Source organism: Melanostigma gelatinosum, assembly GCF_949748355.1.
Source record: "Melanostigma gelatinosum genome assembly, chromosome: 8".
Taxonomy (NCBI): Eukaryota; Metazoa; Chordata; class Actinopteri; order Perciformes; family Zoarcidae; genus Melanostigma; species Melanostigma gelatinosum.
The window spans coordinates 24,141,836-24,161,624 of record NC_136641.1 but is presented as its reverse complement, the minus strand read 5'-3'; the positions used below and the strand labels follow the sequence as shown (position 1 = coordinate 24,161,624).

The window sequence follows — 19,789 nt, the reverse complement described above, 5'->3', positions numbered from 1 at the left end:
CCAGCAAACAACAGTGTAGCAGTGTGTAGTTATGTGGAGGATGATCTGTTCAGAGCTGTTTTATTGTAAAGTCTTAATGCAGAGGGCAGGAATGTTCTCCTGTGTCGGTCCTTGTGACAGCGGAGCTGCATCAGTCTGTTGGAGAAAGTGCTCCGCTGTCCCTGCAGGAGGTGGTGGAGAGGGTGGTCCGGGCTTTCCAATGTGGATCATAGTTTCTTCAGAGTCCTCCTCTCCACCACCTCTTCCAGATTGTCTTGTTTGCAGCCAATGATGGAGCCGGCCTTCTTATTTATCAGCGATAGTTAGGCCTCTACTTTACTTTTCACTTTAACATTCTACATTAAAAACACATGATATGTTTATCAAATGGGATGCATTGTTAAAGTGCTGAAAGACATGTGTGAAAGTCGACACGGAGAAGTGTGCGATGCTACTCAGTGCTTACCAACCGTGCCGGCTTGTGACTCTTCACAGGAACACAGTTGGAGCCCTCTCGTCATGTTTCCACATTTCTTAGATGGTTTCATTCAACCGGCTGTTTGAAGCCCAAAGAAATATTTCCCCCAAAAAACACCAAGATGAGAGAAAAGTCCAAAACATGAATAGAAATGTGTGGAGCAGCTTTTTTTTAGTTTTGTCTTCTTTCCAACTGTCATTAATCATCTCACGACACCTCGAATCGAATGAGACCCGATTCCTCTGGAACCACTGGACTGAACTATCTGTAGCTGCTCACTCAGCTACAGCAGTAAGATGATACTTATGCATTGATGCACCAGCCTACTAACATCATATTTAACAATGTCTTCAGAATAATAATTCACTTTTGATGCTCTGATAACAACACACACACACACAGCGGTAGAGCGACTTCTTTCTCTGCTCAGGTTGCTCCTCTCTTTACATATTAAGTTACGTTTAGCTGCACGTCTGTGCTTTCACATAAGAAAGCTCTGGATGCAGAACTTATAATTGCAATTCTGCGTTGTTGCTTTCACACAAGTAAAGTTCTTGTCTGTGTATTTTCCTCAGTGATGCGGAAGAAATCTTCAGGAGCACAGCCGTGTGGCCTCCAACCCTCCCAACAACTCTCTGTGTCTGTCTATATCTGCCCCCCCCCCCCCCCCACACACACACACACCCCACCACTCCAATCTTCTTTGAAACACACTTCGACTCATCTGCGCACCATTAACCCCTTTTGTTGCTGCACGCTTTTCATCTGCCTCGGATCAACGCAGACAACAGCAGGGTCTCTGATGATAACGCCTCCCCGTCTGGCTGCTCGCCAGGCAGAAGGGCACGCCACTGACCTGTTCCTCCTCTCTAATAAGCCGCATGTATAAATCACCTCTCCCCTCATTGACACATGGCTCACTGACTGCACGCTAATTGCTTAATTTGCAAAAACACGACTCTCATTTTGCAGACGAGCAAATACAAGAAGAGAAAACACACCCCCCCCCCCTTTTGTTTTAATTCTTCTTTTTGTTTTAGTGGCATTGGGGAAACATTCTGAACATGTCATTGCAGAGTCTGAGAGGCCAAATGTTTGTGTTTTAAATAGACCAAGGGCCCCTGTTAGTGCCTCCGAGTCCATGGAGCTGCCCGTCAGCCCGTCTGAGGGGGCATGCTGGTCCACAGAAAGCAGAACACCAAACGGCCCCTCTGGGATACATCCTCTCCTCCGCTTCCCTGGGGCTCCTCCACAAACAGCCACAGAGCAGAGTGAAACAACAGCATTCACACAGAGAGAGAGAGAGAGGGGGAGAGGGGGGGAGGGAGGAAGAGAAGAGGGGAAGGGAGAAGGCGAGAGATGGGAGGAAGATATGACAATTAGGATGAACAGAGGAAGGAAAATGAGTGGCAGATGAGCTGAAAGACGTGTGAAAGTCGACACGGAGAAGTGTGAGATGCTACTCGGTGCTTTTGCACTCATCTGAAACCTTCATGGTGTAAATGCCCCAATCATACACTCCAGTCTGAGGTGCTAGTCGAAATCCATTCACTCTTCTTCAGGTGCAAATTGGAGGCTCATGCTGATTCAATCAACACCTCATCTGGTATCCGATACTGCGACCACACCAAGGGTTTGGTGGAGATAGTGCGTGAGTCACAGTCGGGAGGACGCCTCACACCCTGCGTCCAGGAATGTTTTACTGTATCGTGAGGCTGAGCTCACACTCTTTGTTCACATCCCATCCGTGCTGTCATTTCTGCTCCAGTAGAGCTGTGTGGAAATGTGTGTATCCAAGCAAAGGAACAAATCCATGTGAGGCATGTGTGGGGATCAGCTGATCCGCAGCTCCCGGTCCCTTCAGGCTCCACGTGGATCCATCACATGACAGAGCCGGATGATGCACGTAAATAAGACTCTTTGTGAGCGCAAATACAAGCTCTGGTTCTCTCTTTTTTCTCTCCTTCTTTTTTTAAAGGCCAGACCTTGAAGTAACTTTTAAGGACTCCAGGCCTGCTCATGAAGATGTCAGCAGCTGTACTGTAGGGACCCCAAGTGGTGAAACGTAATAGTGCATCGGCTGTGATTCAAAACAGCTGCAGAGTCCGTCCCCCCCCCCCACCCTCCACCCACAGCACCTGCATATTAATAGAGCAGGACTGATGCCATGGGGTGAATCCCACTGACCCATATTTCCAGTGGAGCCCATGGTGGGGAGGATATAAGAGGAGACTGGCACCAACAAAGGCTCCACTGTTGCTACAGTGATGTCACCAGTGACATGACCTCTGCCTGCTGGCTCTCATTAATAATCTGCCATTCAACGTTAATCAGACAGGTGTGCAGTCAATGGAGGCAACCGGTTTCACTGTAACGTGCTGGTGTCAGTTAATGCAGTTGAGTCCAGGTTATTGTAATTGTGAGAGGTTAACCGTGTGATATTAAAAAAGAGATGATCCCTGATGACCCAACCCTATTGCGCTGCATTGTGGGAAATGTAGTATTCAGCATTTTTGGAGCGCGACCAACCAAATAGGGGTGTAACGGTTCACAAAATTCACGGTTGGGTTCGGTACGATACAGTGGAGCCACGGTTCGGTACGTTAGTAGAAAACTATAAATGCCAGAGAAATGTACTTGATTTTAAAACATATTTATTCATTACAACTCACATCATAAAGTTATTCTTTGACTTTGAACAATGATGGAACTATACCTGAGTGACCCGTCTTCTGGGGTGTCTTCTTAGCAACACATAAGCATAAAAAACTAAAACTGCTCCTTAATGTTATGTAGTATTGTTACTTACATCTTGCAAAAGAGATTTTTAATCTCAATGGGACTACCTGGTTAAATAAAGGTTTTAAAAAGTTTTTTTTTTATTCAAACGTATTCGGTTCGTCATGCGTACCGAACGGTTCAATACGAATACGCGTATCGTTACACCCCTGCAACCAAACTAGGCACTAAAAGTTAAGACATCTTGGCCTTTGTGCCTAAATTTGGATTTTTGTTTATTTGTCCTTCGTTTGTCACACTAACTTTATGGAAGTGCAATAATGAGTTTTGATTGTTTTTACTGTTTTATAGTTTTATTTTTAAATATTTTATATTCTTGCAAAGCACTTTGTGACCCATGTTCACCATGAAAGGGGCTGTACAAATATTAAACATATATATATATATATATTATATTTAATTGCTGGAGTAACATTTGGCAAGGTCCAACTCGTGCCATTTTGCCGTTCAGGCTCAGTCAAGATAATATTCTATTTGTTTGGTTTAACTTAGTTTCTCCTCTTTTTGTCAGATGCCAAACTAGTTTAAACAGATTGCTGAAGGTTCTGGATACATGGTGGAAACACTGAAGTTAGACTTAATCAAACCTACAGAAAAATAAAGTCAAGACAACTCCAGGATGCCTTGTATGAAAACATGCAACAGTTCAAGTACCTTAGTGGGATGTTCTAATATGTCATCCGTCGTTAGTCCAACCCTTATGTTCATTTAGATTAAGATTAAAAAAACTCAGAAAAGTCCAGACAACAATTCAAAGAACATTTAGCAGCTGATATCATTTATTTTAATTCACGCCCGGGTTGGTTTTTGAAGGAGGCCAGCAGCATTTCTCCTCCATTGTGAACTCACTGCTCCATTAATTGGGCCGAGGGCCGGCCTCCAGAGCCCGGACAGGAAGTGCTGGGTGCCCCAGAGGTCAGAAGAAAATGGCTCCGGTCTGTGCGTGGGAGTATCTCCAGAAGGCCGGGAGAAGGGAAGGGAAGGAAAGGAGATGGGAAATGGAGGGAGGCCGAGGAGGGAGAGGGAGGGAAGGAGAGGGAGGTAGGGAGGTTTAAGCGAGACAGCAGAGAGAGCGAGAAGAGTGGGGGTAGATGGTGGAAATGTTTTTGTGCATTGTGTGAAATGTGATCATGTCCTGGAGCCGCTCAGCCAGCTGGGAAGTTCCCCCTGTCCCTGGCTTCCAGCTGGGAACCCTCTGAGGAGCCACCAGGCCTGCAGAGCATTCACTTCCCTGGTTAACCCTTCAGCTGCTGCAAGAGCTATAAATAACACCGATCACACGCCTTGGAACTGAAGTCACATTTATTGATTTTTAGCCAGCATGACTACCTTTACACAGACATTCCGCCTCTCGACTGGAAAACAAACAAAACACTTTCAAAGGATTAGTTCAGCAGTAATACGTCAGACTTAATTAACTCGTCCATTTTTTCATTTTTTAACACCCTGACAAAGGTTTACATGTTTGTTTTCTATTCTGTGTAAAGGTCCCATGACTGGGAAACATGCATATGACATTTAGCGGTTATCAATATGCCATTAATCATAATGCACATTATTGATAAGAATACAGTACTGCATGACAATTCAAATAAATACCAACATACAAGTGAAGTCGTTATTTCATATAAAGATATCAAACTCTCATCATGGATCAATACTGAAACAATATGACAAAATAAAGTCTGCACAGCTAATTGTATTGTCACAACACTATCGCTTCCAGCAAACAGAAAACTTTCTTTTTCCTTTTGTAAAATGTAAAACTTTTATCTGAATTGCACTTTTATTTCCTAGCTTCCCGTCCGTATTGGTAAGTTTTAATGCCTCAACAAACAAGCATTGGCTGTAATGGCACTACTCAAGCTTGTTGATGCTAATTTTGTTTTCTGTTTCCTGAAAACATAATGCTCAAAGATATAAAAAAAAAATCAATAATAATAATTTAAAAAAAACAACAAACATAACTCAAATTGGACAAAAATAAAATCCGCTCTGCACATTTTTTTTCAACAATACTATTGATATCACATTACCTTCACCTAACAAAAGCTAGAGATGCGGAGATGTTTCCAAGAATACACGACCTGCTCCGCCACATGACCGATGCTCGGAGCATTTCCTTCAACAGGAGGCCAAAGGGATTTCACTTGGTTCCCAAAGTTTGATTTAAAAAAAACAACCTTTTTCTGAATACCCCTGAATTTAATGAGTGGAATCACTGACCTGCGGAATTCAATACAATTTCACTTTTATTGAGCTAATTTCAAAACTATCACTTATGCAGACGGGGGAAAAATCCCCTTTGCACTTATTGCTGCTCAGTCATTTTGAACCCGAAGTCCTCGCCTGTAAAAAAAAAAACATAAACATCGAGTACTAGTCTAAGATTCTCCCTTGAAACAATGAAAGGCACTACTGGTCAGAAACGAAGAACTAAACAAACCAAAAACAACCCCCCCCCCCCCCCACTACATCACGTTTGTCTTCTTTCAGAGTCTCGATTCTTTTCAACCTAAACGGTGCGCCAAGATTTGGCACGATAAACGAAGAGAGAATGAAACAATTCCAATTTGGAATTTAATTGTCACACTTGCAGAGAATTCCGGCGGTCAGTGATCCCGTTTCAGTGGAACGGCCTCGGTAAGAAGCGAGGAAAAGCATATCATACCACTCAATTGGGGTTTTCCCCCCGAAACACAACTTACCTATTTGAGTCAGAGCGTTGTCAAGTTTCATTGTGATATTTCCAACTATTCCTAGGAATAATAAATACATGAAAAAACCCCAGAATTTGATCACCCAGGATTTTTGTTTTCTTTGTGTATAGAACATGGCAGCAGAACAAACAAACAGCTTAACATATGGTGTAACAAAACAATTCAAAACATGATTATTTGATGGATAAAATCTTGAGGATAAAGTCATAATAGCAGGTCTGTGGCTTGTGGAGCCTGTAGAGTAAATGGTTTGTTATTTAAGTTCCAATGATTCAGGAGGACGCATTATCCTAAAGTCTTATAACCTACGCTGAATAACTCACAAACCATATACTACCACTCCTACAGGTTAATAATAGTCTGTTATAACCCTATATAATGAAAGTGCACAGATTACAAAATAAAAACAATAAACTCAAACAAAACAAAATATGAAACCAGACCCAGAGTCCCCTGTGTTCTCATTGGAGGACTTAGATTAGCCAATCACAGACCCACACTTAATTGATCGGTTCATTGGACCTGTGAGGAATTGGCTTCCAGCAGCAGCGGCATGCAAAAGTGTCGTTCTAACAGTCGTAACTTTTTAAAAGTGAGTCACTTTGCTCGACTGGAAATCAGTGTTTTCGTTGAGCATTTTTTTTTTGTCTTGGAGTCCTAATGTTCTATCAGTGCTAACTCTTTTTCGGTGAACTCAGCAGTGAGAATGGACCTTTGTGTTGGCAGTTCGTCGTCCATGAGGAACTACTGTGTTTACTGTAAAAATGAAGAAACAAACGTTATCAGCGTTGGCGTTATTTGTCAATTCAGAGCGACACGGCGGCTGCAGTTAGTCAAAGCAACGGAAGCCCCGTTAGGAACCCCCGACGCGATGACCGTCCCGCGGGTGCAGTTAGGAAGCCAATGACTCACGAGCACCACGGAGCCTCGTCCCACCACCCCGGGGTCAAAAAGAGGTCTTGTTCATGAGCCATGCAAGTTAATGGAGAATGGGTTGACATGCAGGCCTGCTGGGAATCAAAAACTGGATGCATCGTGTGGTACAACTTAAAAAAAGGTGACGTGGGCGGAGCCTGCAAGCAGAGGTAGGAGGAGCTTTATAGGTGGCATGCTGTTACGACAGCAGACACGCCAGACATCGATTTTCAAATCGGACGGAGGTTCTAGACGGGGTTCTAGTCCCAATCGAGTCCTGGGGTCCACCTACCGCTCCGTGATTCCACAGAGCCAACACAAGGGGAAGGGTTCGGGACCCGAATGAATAAGTGTCCTCTGGTCAAATGAGCAACCAGTGTTATTAGTGAGAGTAGTTCTCCCTCCTCTAACTCCCCGAACCGTTTCCCCCAGTCAGCGCAAACTGATATGAAGAAAGCGTCACACTTGGAAGTGAATCTCAAACTGAAGAGTGATTGACCTCTGAAGGAGGCGCGTGTGCGACAGCCTCGTCCGTCTACGTCGTGCGCGGTGGCTTTACGGATGCACTCTCAAGCAGGGTTGACTCCATTTTCGGGCGGAATAATTAAGCTCCCTCTCTTTACATCCGAGAGGGAGGAATACTGTAGTCGGATCCTGCAAGATTATAACCTGAACATGATCATATTAAGAATATAGATTTCAATATATAGCATAGTGGTAGTAGAAAACGCATAATTTGATCAATCTTGCAGGATCTCCTCATCAACCCTGCTTTCAGCACCATGAAGCTAATGTGTCTATGACCCACAAGCAGTACATGGATTTATAAAAACACAAGCCCCACTTCTTTTTCCTATTTGCGTAATGCTAGCTTGCGAGGGGTTAAAGCTATTGTGAATACAAAAACAGTAAGTCACTCGCTCTGTCCTCACACACCAGAAAACAAACACAAAGACCCTCCATCTGCAAAAGGTTAAAACCAGAATACACACACGAGGGCCCGTCACGTTAACGCTGATACACACACACACACACAGGCAAATATCGGGAACGCGGCGCATGTGAGGACGTTACCTGACCGAAAATATTCAGAGGGCAACTCCCCCCACAATTCCTTGCTCTAGTTAAAGGGTGAGTGGTGATGCTGGAGGAGAATGCGGCTGACAATCTAAAAAGAGAGGAGGTCATTTTGGGCGACCGGGCGACAAAAGACAGAGATTAGAGACACGAGGGAAGGAGCACGGGAATCATTTGAGAGCTCGGAGCGATCGCCTAAAAATAGAGCAGGGAGACGGAGGATGTGGGGGGGGCTGAGACACAAGGACAGGGCTTCACGTCAACAGATAAATATATCAAGCGTTTGGGTCGACGGGCACTTCTGCCGAGCGGTCGGTTGGTTTCTGGTCGTAGATTTCGTTGTGCACGTGTGGGCGCCTTTTTTCTTTTTTGATTTGTGCTCTTCTAGGATTTACTCCGCATTTTAAAAAAATCGTCTTTGAATCAAAACTATATTGTATCTCTGTTCACAGCAATCGATATATATATATATATATATATATATATCCATTTTAACAGAGGTCGGAACCTGAGGCACCTTTGCTGAAGTGCACTTAATTTGGGTTTATGGAGATCGATTAGTCAAAACGTCCTTCTCTCGGATAACATGGCTCTGAAAGAATCCATCGCAACGCGCCGGGTCACATGGAGTAGCCCTCCTGCGTTTCACCAGACACCGAATAACTCCTCTTTTCACAACGCAGAGCCCTGCAGTACAGGAGTCCTTCCTGTATCACACACCTGACGACATAGAAACAGTTTAAAAAAAGAAGAAGCTCATAAGCGTTTTTCAGCTGCGAAGCCATGCGATTCTACTGACCCCACTGTATTGGTGTGCTAGCGTCACAGCTTTAAAACAATCCTGAAATAAACACCTGTGGTCACAGGTGCTCCTTTTCTGCCCAAGCAAGTCCAGTAGAAAACCAGCAGCAAACCCACGTTTGAAATTTCTGTGTAGAATCACACTGTGTGCTCCCCTTGCAGGAAAGCAAGAGGGAGATTGCATATTTTTAGGTCCTTTTTCTTTGACCTGATTTAGACGGTGGGCTGCTGGACGCAGGTCAGTCCTCGTGGGGGGGGGGGGGGCAGGACGGAGAGAGAGAAGGGGGCTTTTATTAAAGGAGCACCAATGCCGACAGACACAAAACCGTCAGATCGACATCTTCTTTACAAGTCCCAATACACTCAGGGGAAGAGGGGGGGCAGAACACACGAGCACAGAAGCTGCCACCTTGTTTACGTCATACGTACAGCACTATGACAGAGGAAAGAATAGACACGCCATTATCCCCACAAAACCCCCAATATAACGGGGGCCCCTATAATCCACATGCCATATATGTCTACCACAGTCCAAACGTCTAGTGCACACTGCACACACATCGCCATTCCCCTAAGCGTTGACACGAGCACACACGAGCAGCCGGTTAGTCACACAGCGGCCCCTCGAGGAGCGCAGGGAGCTAAGCGAGCAGAGTGGGGCTCTTTAACACTAAGGCAGGGAGGGGGCCCCCCCTCCCCTCTGTACACAGCAGTCCCTTGCGGACTCCTCAGCCGCCTCAGTCACAGTAGATCTTGTACTTCTCGCTGCAAAAAGCCGGCGGGCCTCCCAGAATGCCATTGGGCATGGCGTTGATGAGCACTGGTCGGCCGGAGCCAGAGCAGGTGAGACTCTGACTTACGTGGGGGAGGGCGGAGGTGCCGCTGGCGGCCTTGCTGCGGGCCTTGACCCGGCTGGCGCTGCCCCCCCGGCGGGTCTCCTCGTGGTCGAACTCCATGTCCTCCAGGCGCTGAGTCAGGGCCAGTTTCTGCTGGATGGCCAGCCGCAGCAGGGAGTTGAGGGTCTTCTTCTCGTCCTCTGCTGCAGCCAGCTGCCTCTGCATCTCGTCCAGCTGGGTGACGTACTCGTCACACCTGCGAGAGACAGACGGAGAGAAAACGTCAGGGACATAATCTGGTTTCACGTTGAACTGGAGATGAAGACGATCAGCATGTTTTTACACCATTAATACTTGTCTGTGTCCTACCACAAGGGGGCACTGGCAGTACCAAGAATACCAAGCAGCCTTTGCCTCTATGGAGCACATCATTCGTGGCTTTATGTTTGTTTTAAAGCGATTGCAAAACAGCATACCTGAGCTGCATGTTTGAGATACAAACACCAACAGTCATGAAGACCAAAACAACCAAAACTCAAGCACTGTCATCATGACCTTTCCCCCAGTTAGGCAGTGGTTTTTGGCACCACCAGGTGGAGCCGTTGATCCGCACAGTGCAAACCAGAAGAGACTTGCAGAGCTCCATCATTGTGACAAACTCATGACTTCATCAGCCAAAGCTCAGCTCATTTTGAGTCATTTCAGCAGATATTGTATGAGACGCAGCGTCATCTTTCTTGAGCTGACACCACTTGCTGATCATTTACTGCAACATGGTAAACCTCCTCCTGCCCTCCCTGAAAGATTACTCGATTTCAAAGAGCAAACAAAAAATGCTGAATTTCTTTTTCTGCATGTTTTGAGGTTAATATGGACGCTGTTAAAGGGTATAATTACCATTCATGAATCATGAACGGGGGAGACGTCTCAGCGTAGCTCACAACAAACGATATGAGGAGTGTATGTGCGGTACAAGTTAAGAATAGACAACATACACAAAGGATGAGAGCATTCACCTCGGGGCCACTGAGAACATCCTTTCAGACGGAGGGGAGTCAGAGAGGGGAGAAAAAATGACGTCGGGGAAGAGAAGAATACTCCGTGCTGTTCACGCCAGAACTCCACTTTTCCAGTTGGAGTGAGTGTATCACTTTAAATCGATGTCTTCCACCAAATATGACAGCTGTCCCCCTACCCCCCTATTATCACCCGTCTCTCTGTGCCCTTGCATGTGTGTGTGTGTGTGTGTGTGTGTGTGGGTCTAAGGCTGGACAGGTACATAAAGTGGGTCACCCAAAGGGGTTGTTGAGGGTGGGGGTTCATATCACCCCACTCAATCTGCTGCTCTCCTTTCATTTTCATGCTTTTCTCCTTTGCAAAAACCTTTTCCCATTTTCATTACCTTGCTCTCTCATTCATCCCTCTTTCTATCACATCCTCTCCTCTGGTTCTTATCTCGCCTCTCCAGGATCCCCCCCCCTCTCCGTCGCCTCCTTGCCTCTCTCTCTCTCTCTCTCTCTCTCTGCTGCTGCTGACAAAGCCGTCAGAGTGACAGCAATGACTGGCACACCTTTACGAAGGGAGGGGTTGTGTCATGTTCACAAGCAGCGCATTACTCTCTAACGACGCCGCATTCAAAAGCATTCTGGAATAAAACCGCTGGGTTGCCTCACCCTTTTCCCTTTTCTCTGTCTGGTATTGAAGTATTGACTTTATTTGGGAACACCCCAACCTGTGGTGACTCTTCAAAAACTCATTTCAGCTTTTCAGAACCAGGAATGCAGACATCTTCATGATGTAACGCTGGTCATCTTCTGTATTCTGATGAAGCTATTACTGTCCTTTTCTAAGTATTCATGTGAGGTCTGGTGTTTGGTGTTTGGTTAGCGGTTAGTGGCTGATTGAACTGCCGAAAACTCCCACTTAGTTATCATGTTATTGTTGGGTCATAAACTATTTTCTGAAAACAAGTAGAAAATCTGGCATTAGGCTGAGATTCTTGTTTCCAACCAAAATAAATATTTTCTAGATTCAAGTGTGATTTATTTCTAGAAGCTGCAATAAGAGAAGTTGAATCCCTTAAACCCTTTCTTGTTTTCAGAAGAAAATAAGCCTCGAAGGCAACAACTGAGACCGAAAGAAACACCAGCGAGCGCAGATGTTGTTGCCGTGTGTGGCGCTGCACGTGGTTGTGAGCAACTTGAACTCTGGCCTCGCGGGACCACCATACAAACACACACCATCCCCTCCCCTGTGTGTATGCAGTTTGATTCCCAGTGGGACACACACCCAGACAACGGGGATCAGCGCTGCTTCATTAAACCCAGTATGAGATGGGGCGATGACCCGGTAGGGAGGGGGTGAGGGGGTGAGGGGGTGAGGGGGTGAGGGGGCTCAGTGAGAGGGCGTGCGTTTTGTTTTTTTCCCGGGAAAAAACAGAGGAGTCTATTCTCGGGACTGGAGGGATACAATGGGAGCCTTCTGGGCCTGCTGATGGTTTGTGGTGGCACAATGGCTGATGGGGGTCGGTAGACGGGTGCTGGGTGTTCACACCACCAACAAACGGCCTCTTCTTTTGCTGTAATTATTTACGGAAGCCAGCGACATTCATGGCTGCACTCGGACACCTCAGCTATTGCAACATTCACGCAAACACGGTTCAACAATCGATATTGATCGAGCCCACGGAACAAAAAACGCACACAGAGCCTCCTCAGCTGCTGTCTGGAACCCGATTGGTCTCGGTGGGACGGGTATCACGCAGAGAGCAGGGAGGAGGAGGCGGGAGCAGAATGATGGAGAGGGAACACAGCGGAGCAGCAGGACGAGCGACGGTGTAAAGTCTGAGGAGGAAATGTGACTTGGGCCAATAGTTTGACTGTTGATCAGTATGAGCAGGGGCTGAGTAACATGTCGAGGCATGTCTCTAAGAATGTTAGATAACTACACAGGAGACTGCAGCTGGAAAGGCACACACACACACACACACCTCTCAATCAGTCAAACAGTCAAACACACATTAAACATCTCAAGTAACTCTAATCTACGAGACCTACATATTTTTTAGAATTCCACTCCCCTTTCTTCCCCTTTGACTAAAGACCACACATTTGTAGCTGAGAGTTTTCCACGTCTCAGAAATCCACCTTTACAGAGCGGCGAGTACCGTCAAACTAGGCTCCTGTAGTGGGCTTTAACTGAAGACCCGCCCCCTTCCTCTCTTTCTTCTCCAGATGACGGCGGTGATTTGGCGGTGAGGAAGGACGGAAGAGGGGGACAAAAGGGAGGGGGGGGGGTGTGGGAAACCTCGCTCTGCCGAGTCCCCCGGCCTCTCAATAAGTCCTCTGACCCGGCTCTGCGCCGTATAGGGCAGAATTTACATACCAATACGTGAATCCCAGAAACAGACAGAACGTAATTCATGCACAGGCACCGGAACACGGACGGGCTCCTGGAGCCTCAAGAGCATCGGCGTCAGGGTGAGCTGCTTTTGTGCGAAACGCGTGCGACGAAGCAGGAGGTAAACAGCGAGCTGTGATGCGTCGTCACCATCTTAAGCCGCTCCGGCAAAAGAGGCTTCAAGACGCAGACAATTCACAACAGATCTACGCCTTCACAGCAAACATCATCTCGCACCTTTGCTGCACTGGGAACTATGAAGTGACACAACTCTCGGGCCCCTAGAGGGTAAACAACTACGTCATTAGTCGGAGCAAGATCTGGTCCCCTCTCAGCCCCGGTTGTCGCTGGTCCAAATGGTTTCGCGTGAGGGGTGCAGAGCGGCCCACACATACCCTGCAGCCCCTGTTACCTTCGTTGCAGCCTCCTCTTCCACCTCTCCTCCCTCTGCACAGCTGGAGCGTTGCCGCTGGAGGAGCCTTGCACGCAGAAGGAACGACCGTCTCAGCATCTCGGCTCAGCAATCTGGACCAGAGCTGATGTTTGTGGGACAAATGGGGCACCGGCCTCTCAAAAACATTCACAGAGAGGAGAGGTGCACACACAAGCAGTGTGTGAGCACTTGAGTCTGCTACGTGGAGAGGGGTGAATGTGTAATCCAGACCAAGAGGAGGGATTAACCACGGAACCTTTGACCGGCTTCTCTTTGGAATCAGAACAGATTAGTGAGTGTGTCAGCCCATCTGACACACACACACACACTAAGGCACTGGTCAAAAACACTACTTCAGTGACATATTTTAATGATACCCAGATTAGACACCTTCTGTTCTCCACAGTCGGTATTGGTGCCAGAATCCCTTCCTGACCGCGATTCTCCAAAACAAACAACGTAAACATGTCGTGTCACAATAATACTGAGACGTGGCCAACACATGGTACCCATGGATTACACTACGATTATAATCTTCATCTTTAGTTTACCCGTCTCTGATAGAATAGCATGTAGTCTGCTGTGTTACTGCTGCCTCTTCAAACTCGGTAAACATCTGCTTATGTGACAATATAAAGTGAGGTCAGAACTGGATGTCAGATCAAAGCTTTTGCGTCTGATAAGAGTCTGGGAAGGCCGGGTGAGTGAAACACATTCTTCCAGTGACGTCCCCGCAGCAGGCGGTGGCGTGCTTCTTACCGTGTGGCGAACATGGCTCTGAGGGAGGAGAAGGTGGCGGCGTCCTCCTTCAGGGCTTTGAGCTCGTTCCTCAGCTTCATCATGGTCTCCGTTACCACGGCCTTTTCGTTCTCGTACTTGCTCTTCAGATTGGCCAGAGCGACTTCTGCCGTCTGTGGGTGGACGAGAAGAACAAAAAGGGGTCAGAGCAGCTGGAAGGCATCGGGTATGTGTGTGTGTGTGTGTGTGTGTGTGGGGGGGGGGGGGGGGGGGGGTGTTGATATGGACCACATCCCCTGTTTCTTACGAGTCAGTACGGCCCAGCAGGCTGCAGTCGTCAGTGTTAGCTGCTGCTTTGAAGCCCATAGGTGTGTGGCTTATGAGGGGCTTTCATGTCTGTGCTCTACTGGTCACCGACCACACATACACTTTAAAAGGGCTGCCACAGCAACTGCATACACAATGTGTCTTCGGGAGGCTGTTCTGGACAGCTGACATCATGGCGGCTGTCTCCACCAGAGTTTGTTACAGATCTTGTCTGCAATGCAGTTGCTGCAACAGCTGAACAGACCTGAAATAGCTGAGCGCTCCTTCTTACGTTTCAATTAAAACAGACATATGTTTGGGAGTGACACACGGTTATTTTAGCCAACAATAAGTGCAAAAAAAAAGACACAACAACAGACCTGCTTGTTGGCCTTGAGGACGGTCCGCAGGGTTGCGATCTGTTCCCTCTTGGTGCTGAGCAGAGATTTCAGTTTGAGGATCTCCTCCATGCAGGCTTCCTTGTCCTTGTCCGCCACGGTGCCGAGCTCCAGAGAGGCCACCCTCTGGCGCGACAGCTCCGTGGTGCGGTCCACGGCCAGCTGCAGGTGCTTGATCTGGTCCCGGATGATGGCCACCAGATTGTAGATGTTCATGGGCTCGCGGCGGTGGTCCGACACGGGAGAAGGCAGCGAGGAGACCGGTGAAGGGGCGCCGTCGCTCGGGTCGGTCTTGCCGGGCTCGGGGAAGAGGCCCTTGGTGAGCAGAATGGGGGAGCGGCGCCCACGGCCCTCTGGGCTGCTCCGACCGCCCTTGCCCTGCTTGTAGAAGTCGAGCATGACGCGGTTGGGCGTCTCGTTGTTGCACATGCAGACGTGGTTGTAGAGCGTGGCCAGTTCTTCGCTGAAGGCGACCAGCTCGTCCTGTGCCACACTCAGACTGCCCTGGGACTCGCCTGCCACGTCGCTCAACTGAGGACGCGGAGAGAAAGGCGTCAATTGAGCACGTTTTTTTTGTCTTACAAAGAAAGAAATATTTCTCAAACCGTCAATATAAAAAGCAACACCTCACCTTGCGCACTTCCTTCTCCAGCTTGGCCTTCTCTACTCTCTCTGTGTGGCTGGTCTTCTCCAGAGTCGCCAGCTTCCCTTCCAGCGTTGTGACGTCGATCTCCAGACGGGTGCGCTCCTCTTCGTAACTCGACTGACAGGCCTGGTATTCTGTCTTCAGAGTCTTCAGTTCCTCCTTCAGCTCTCCTGCTTCAGACACAGCGACCTATGCAAAGGAAGATCAATGGTTGAGAATACATACGGCAGAGTATAAACCAAGACGATACGTAGAAGATGTGGATTCTGTCCACTATAAGGAGACCTTGTACCTTGTACTTGCACTCCAGAATCTCCGGTCCATTGATGTCCACCTCGTAGTAGTCTCCGTCTTCATTGCTGTCGCGTTCTTTCTCGTTGTCCAAGGCGGACTGGCGCTCCTTGCTGGCCTGGAGCTTGCGCATGGCGCTGAGGTTCTCGGTGAGGCGGTTGACCTTCTCCTGGTGCTCGGACAGAGCGCCGTTGACCTGCTCCAGCTGTTTCTGGGAGTCCTGCAGGGTGGACAGCAGGTTGACCTTCTCCCGCTCCATCTGAGGAGAGAGAGGCAGAGACACAGAGAGCGATAAGACGGGACGTCATCGTCTGCAATCAAAGTACAGTACTCTCCACTTGGCTTATTGCACGCGCCGATTCACGCGTTTGAAAATAGATCACTTTAAAACCAGTGGATTATCAGTCATGTAACTCTACCCACTATCAGGCGTGATGAGTAAAGGAAGCCTTTCGTTCGCTCTGCTCTGATGCCTGCCTGGAATGTGTGGAATGACCCGGCAGGAGGCTTCAGCCGGCGGTATGACACGCTGCTGGGTCACATCAAACACGGGGCTTCGTCACAGCCGGGCCGAGAACCAGAACGGTGCCCAAAGCAGGGCAGCTTTGAGGTAACTTTGACTTTACTTTATTAATCCAGCATCCGCGTTCGTGTTTGATGGGGGAAAAAAAGACATTAATCCTTTAGACCTCAGTGATTATCCACAGGTTCTCCATACTTTCTGGAAACCATGGGGCCCAATCAGCCGCGGCCTTGGACTCATGGGGTGATGAGCAAGCAGATGGCAGGTCCACTGGTGCCACCAACCGCCGCCTCGCAGCCCAGCAGAGCCTGAAGGGTGTGTGTGTGTGTGTGTGGAAGGGGATTTAGGGGGATTTAGATCCCTGCAGCAGGTCAGGATCTACTGACTCACTCACTCTTTCAGACACACCTCCACACTACAAGCCAAGACTTGCTGGCTGTAGTTAACTTGTGGTTAACTGGCTTTGTGGTCACCAATCTATTCTCATGTCAAGAACATCTAGAGAGATATTCAAAGTGCTTTATTGCTTTTGACTCCATTATCTTGCTCTTGATTCTCTCACTACGCACACACTGCAGAAACAAGTCGTTTGCACCCCAATCTGTGAGATTGCAATCGATTGTTATTTATCTGCAGAATGGACAGTTATTAATCCCTTAAAGTGGACCGTAGAGTTCTGCGATCTCCTCCACTGTTAACAGACAACGGTTTCATTGGTGAAGAACAAACCTGCATCAGCTGCTGTTTGAGCTTCTGGATCTCCGAGATGTTGAGTTCGCTCAGCAGGTCGTCCACGAGGCTGGGCGCAGGATGGAACAGCTCGTCCTTCTTGGGCGCGGAGATGCGGTTGTCGCAGGTGATGGCATTGGCCAGCTTGGTGAAGCCGTTCTCGTACCCGTGGAGAGCCTCGTCGTTGTTGGGCTCGGTGCCGGCGTCGTCGCTGAACTTGAGTCCATCCAGAGAGATGCTGAGAGGACTGGGAGGAACAGAGGGGTGCAGAGCGTCACTTTCGTGTTCCTTACGGTGTGGACCGAGGCCTGCGAGCGCCTTGTTTGTGTGCTCTTTTATCTTTTTTACCTGTGACAAAGCGTGTCTCCAATGCTCATGTAGTGGGAGAGCTCTTTCCTCAGGGACGCCTTCAGCTCACGCTCAGTCTTGATGGTCTCCAGGGCCTCACCGAGCTGACGCTCTGCGATCTCTTTCAGTCGGATGGCGTCCTCCAGCTGGCTGTTCAGGAACTGAGTGTCCTCCTCCAGACGACGGATCTCATGCTTCAAACCCTCAAACTCCACCTGGGGAAAAGAGGAGAGGAGGAGACACCTTTAATGAGTGTTCTAGGTTCTAGACGCAGCTCCAGTGAACACGAGCCGTCAGGCTGGCTCTTGTGTGGCAAACCACAAAAAGAACGGCATTATTCAAGATAATGTTAATTGAGGACATATCCATATAATTTCCTTTTCTAATTGGTTTTGTTAATTGGATTGGGGAATCCTTTTTATATTGGATGTCTGAAAAGGAGGAGCCGCTTTTGATGCCCTCTGTGATGAACATAAAGAACATAATCTGAGACGACAAAGGCACATGGAAAGAATTAACAGCTCAAGCATAAAAGCTGACATCAATTGGAAATGTCCTACTTGGATATTCAGCTCATTTGACAAACACCAGGAAGTGTGTGTTCAACCACGAGGTGTGAGAATCTCTGTCCAAAGAATGAGAGCTGTTAAAGAGTCTGTCAAACACTTCTACAACCAGACGGCAGCTGCTCATCTCTTTACCGTATCAGAGGATGTTTTTATTATCGTAATTAAATCTGAACATGAAAATCGCTCATGTTTCTTTGCACCGTCTACTCAGTACAAGAAGGAGAGCTGATGAGTGGGAGGTGTGTGTAAAATAAAAATAATCATTGTTTCAAATGTAGACGTGCAGAACGTTCCCAAGCGCCTATTTTTTTCAAAGTGCCACGAAATAAAAATTGTGACCAGACACATATATACCAGTCTACGGTATATGGAGAAGTTAATCATTTCAGTGAAGGGCGACCCAGGTCTTTACGATCTGTTGCACGGATTATTTGACTTACTGGAGTCACAACATCGCGTTGAAAGGTCAGACAAATGGAGCAGTAAAGCTACTGTGAGGGATTTACTGGCCTTTCTTTTGACTGCGTTTGGTTTAGTCAGTGAGGCTTACTGCTAAATCGCCACAACTGCGTCCTCATCACCGTCGCAGCGTGCAGGTTTTGGTTGCTGAGTAACGTCAGGCACTACAGCAGCGCCCGGCTGCCGCTTTCCGAGCGTTTCTCAGACGCAACAGGTGCACTGCCCCTAATGAAACTTCGTGCATCTGCAGCTGCAGCCCTGTTCCGTCCTCACCTGGCTCTGCTTCAGCACGGAGACCTGCTTCTGCAGCGAGATGTTCTCCTCCTCCAGCTCGGTGTAGTCCTGCAGCAGACGAGCCTCCCGGAACTTGTACTCCTTGACGTCGTCACGCAGCTGATTCCTCTGCAGCGCCACCATCTGGCCGTTCTGTGGGGCCAAAGGAGGAAGAGGGAGGGAGAAGAGGAAGAGCCGTCAGCGACCACTACTTCAATCTGGTTTGACCGAGTGTGGGAGAGACGGCGATTGATGAGATATCGTTGCTTCAATTTAACAGTTAGTGTCACATTGGCTCGTTAACGCTCTAAATCTTGCTGGATAAGAATGGGCTCCCATCTGCCCAAACCAGTCGAGTGTGTGTGTGTGTGTGTGTGTGTGTGTGCCTGTTGAGAGGGAGGTGCCAGGTGTCCCTCTGGGCAGTGGGCCACAAGTGTGCCAGCCTGCCAGCTCCGATGGCACCGCAGAGACTGAAGCCTACTTATCTCTCCAATGCTGACAGGCATTCGACGGCCAGGAAGCACTCTACTGGTCTAATTTTCTGTCGAGGAGCTTGGTGTCTCTATACAGATGGATACAAGGACTGATCAGTGCAAATTGTGGAAATCAGAGGCAATGCAAAAAGTGTTAAAACTCAGTTAATATGTGCCGATACTTTGAGTGTGTTCTGTCCTTGACCAAAGAAACTCTCGATCTTGTGTGTACTGTAAGTGCAGCTGGCTCTCTCTTGCTCCTCAGGAAAGGCACCATTAATTATATAAAAGGTAGGAGAGGTACGAGACACAAGAGAGACCCTTCCCCCACTTCCCCCGGCACAGACTGAAGGATCTGATCTGAGCCCCGTGTCCTCACGACCACGTCTAATATTTACGTGTGCGAGGCAGCAAGAGAAGAACAACAGTCTCTGTATCTACAGTGTGGTTCGGATTTGCATGTGTGTGTGTTTGTGGCGGAGTGTGTGTGATGCGTGTCTTCCTCTCAGGAGAGTTGGCAAATAGAACCTCACACCAGCGGGACAATTAGCCTCCCGATCCCGTGCCAGGTGGCCCCTTCCTCTCACGCTGTGACCACA

General features: G+C 48.0%; 1 protein-coding gene across 5 annotated transcripts in view; it reads right to left on the bottom strand.

The window, feature by feature from the left end:
- Positions 1 to 4,540: 4,540 nt before the first annotated feature.
- The window catches only part of LOC306780747 (protein bicaudal D homolog 2-like), a 33,501-nt gene continuing 18,252 nt past the window's right edge, over positions 4,541 to 19,789 (bottom strand). For 2 of the 5 annotated variants that reach the window (XM_079273202.1, XM_079273206.1), the window contains 8 exons: positions 18,718 to 18,870; positions 17,417 to 17,631; positions 17,069 to 17,315; positions 15,818 to 16,075; positions 15,511 to 15,714; positions 14,862 to 15,410; positions 14,197 to 14,348; positions 4,541 to 9,861 (listed from right to left, as the gene is read on the bottom strand). In XM_079273202.1, coding sequence (XP_079129328.1) covers positions 9,507 to 9,861; positions 14,197 to 14,348; positions 14,862 to 15,410; positions 15,511 to 15,714; positions 15,818 to 16,075; positions 17,069 to 17,315; positions 17,417 to 17,631; positions 18,718 to 18,870 — 2,133 coding nt within the window. In that variant the 3' untranslated portion in view covers positions 4,541 to 9,506. The remainder of the gene's footprint in view (positions 9,862 to 14,196; positions 14,349 to 14,861; positions 15,411 to 15,510; positions 15,715 to 15,817; positions 16,076 to 17,068; positions 17,316 to 17,416; positions 17,632 to 18,717; positions 18,871 to 19,789) is intronic. The other 3 variants (XM_079273204.1, XM_079273203.1, XM_079273205.1) reach the window with 3 other exon arrangements.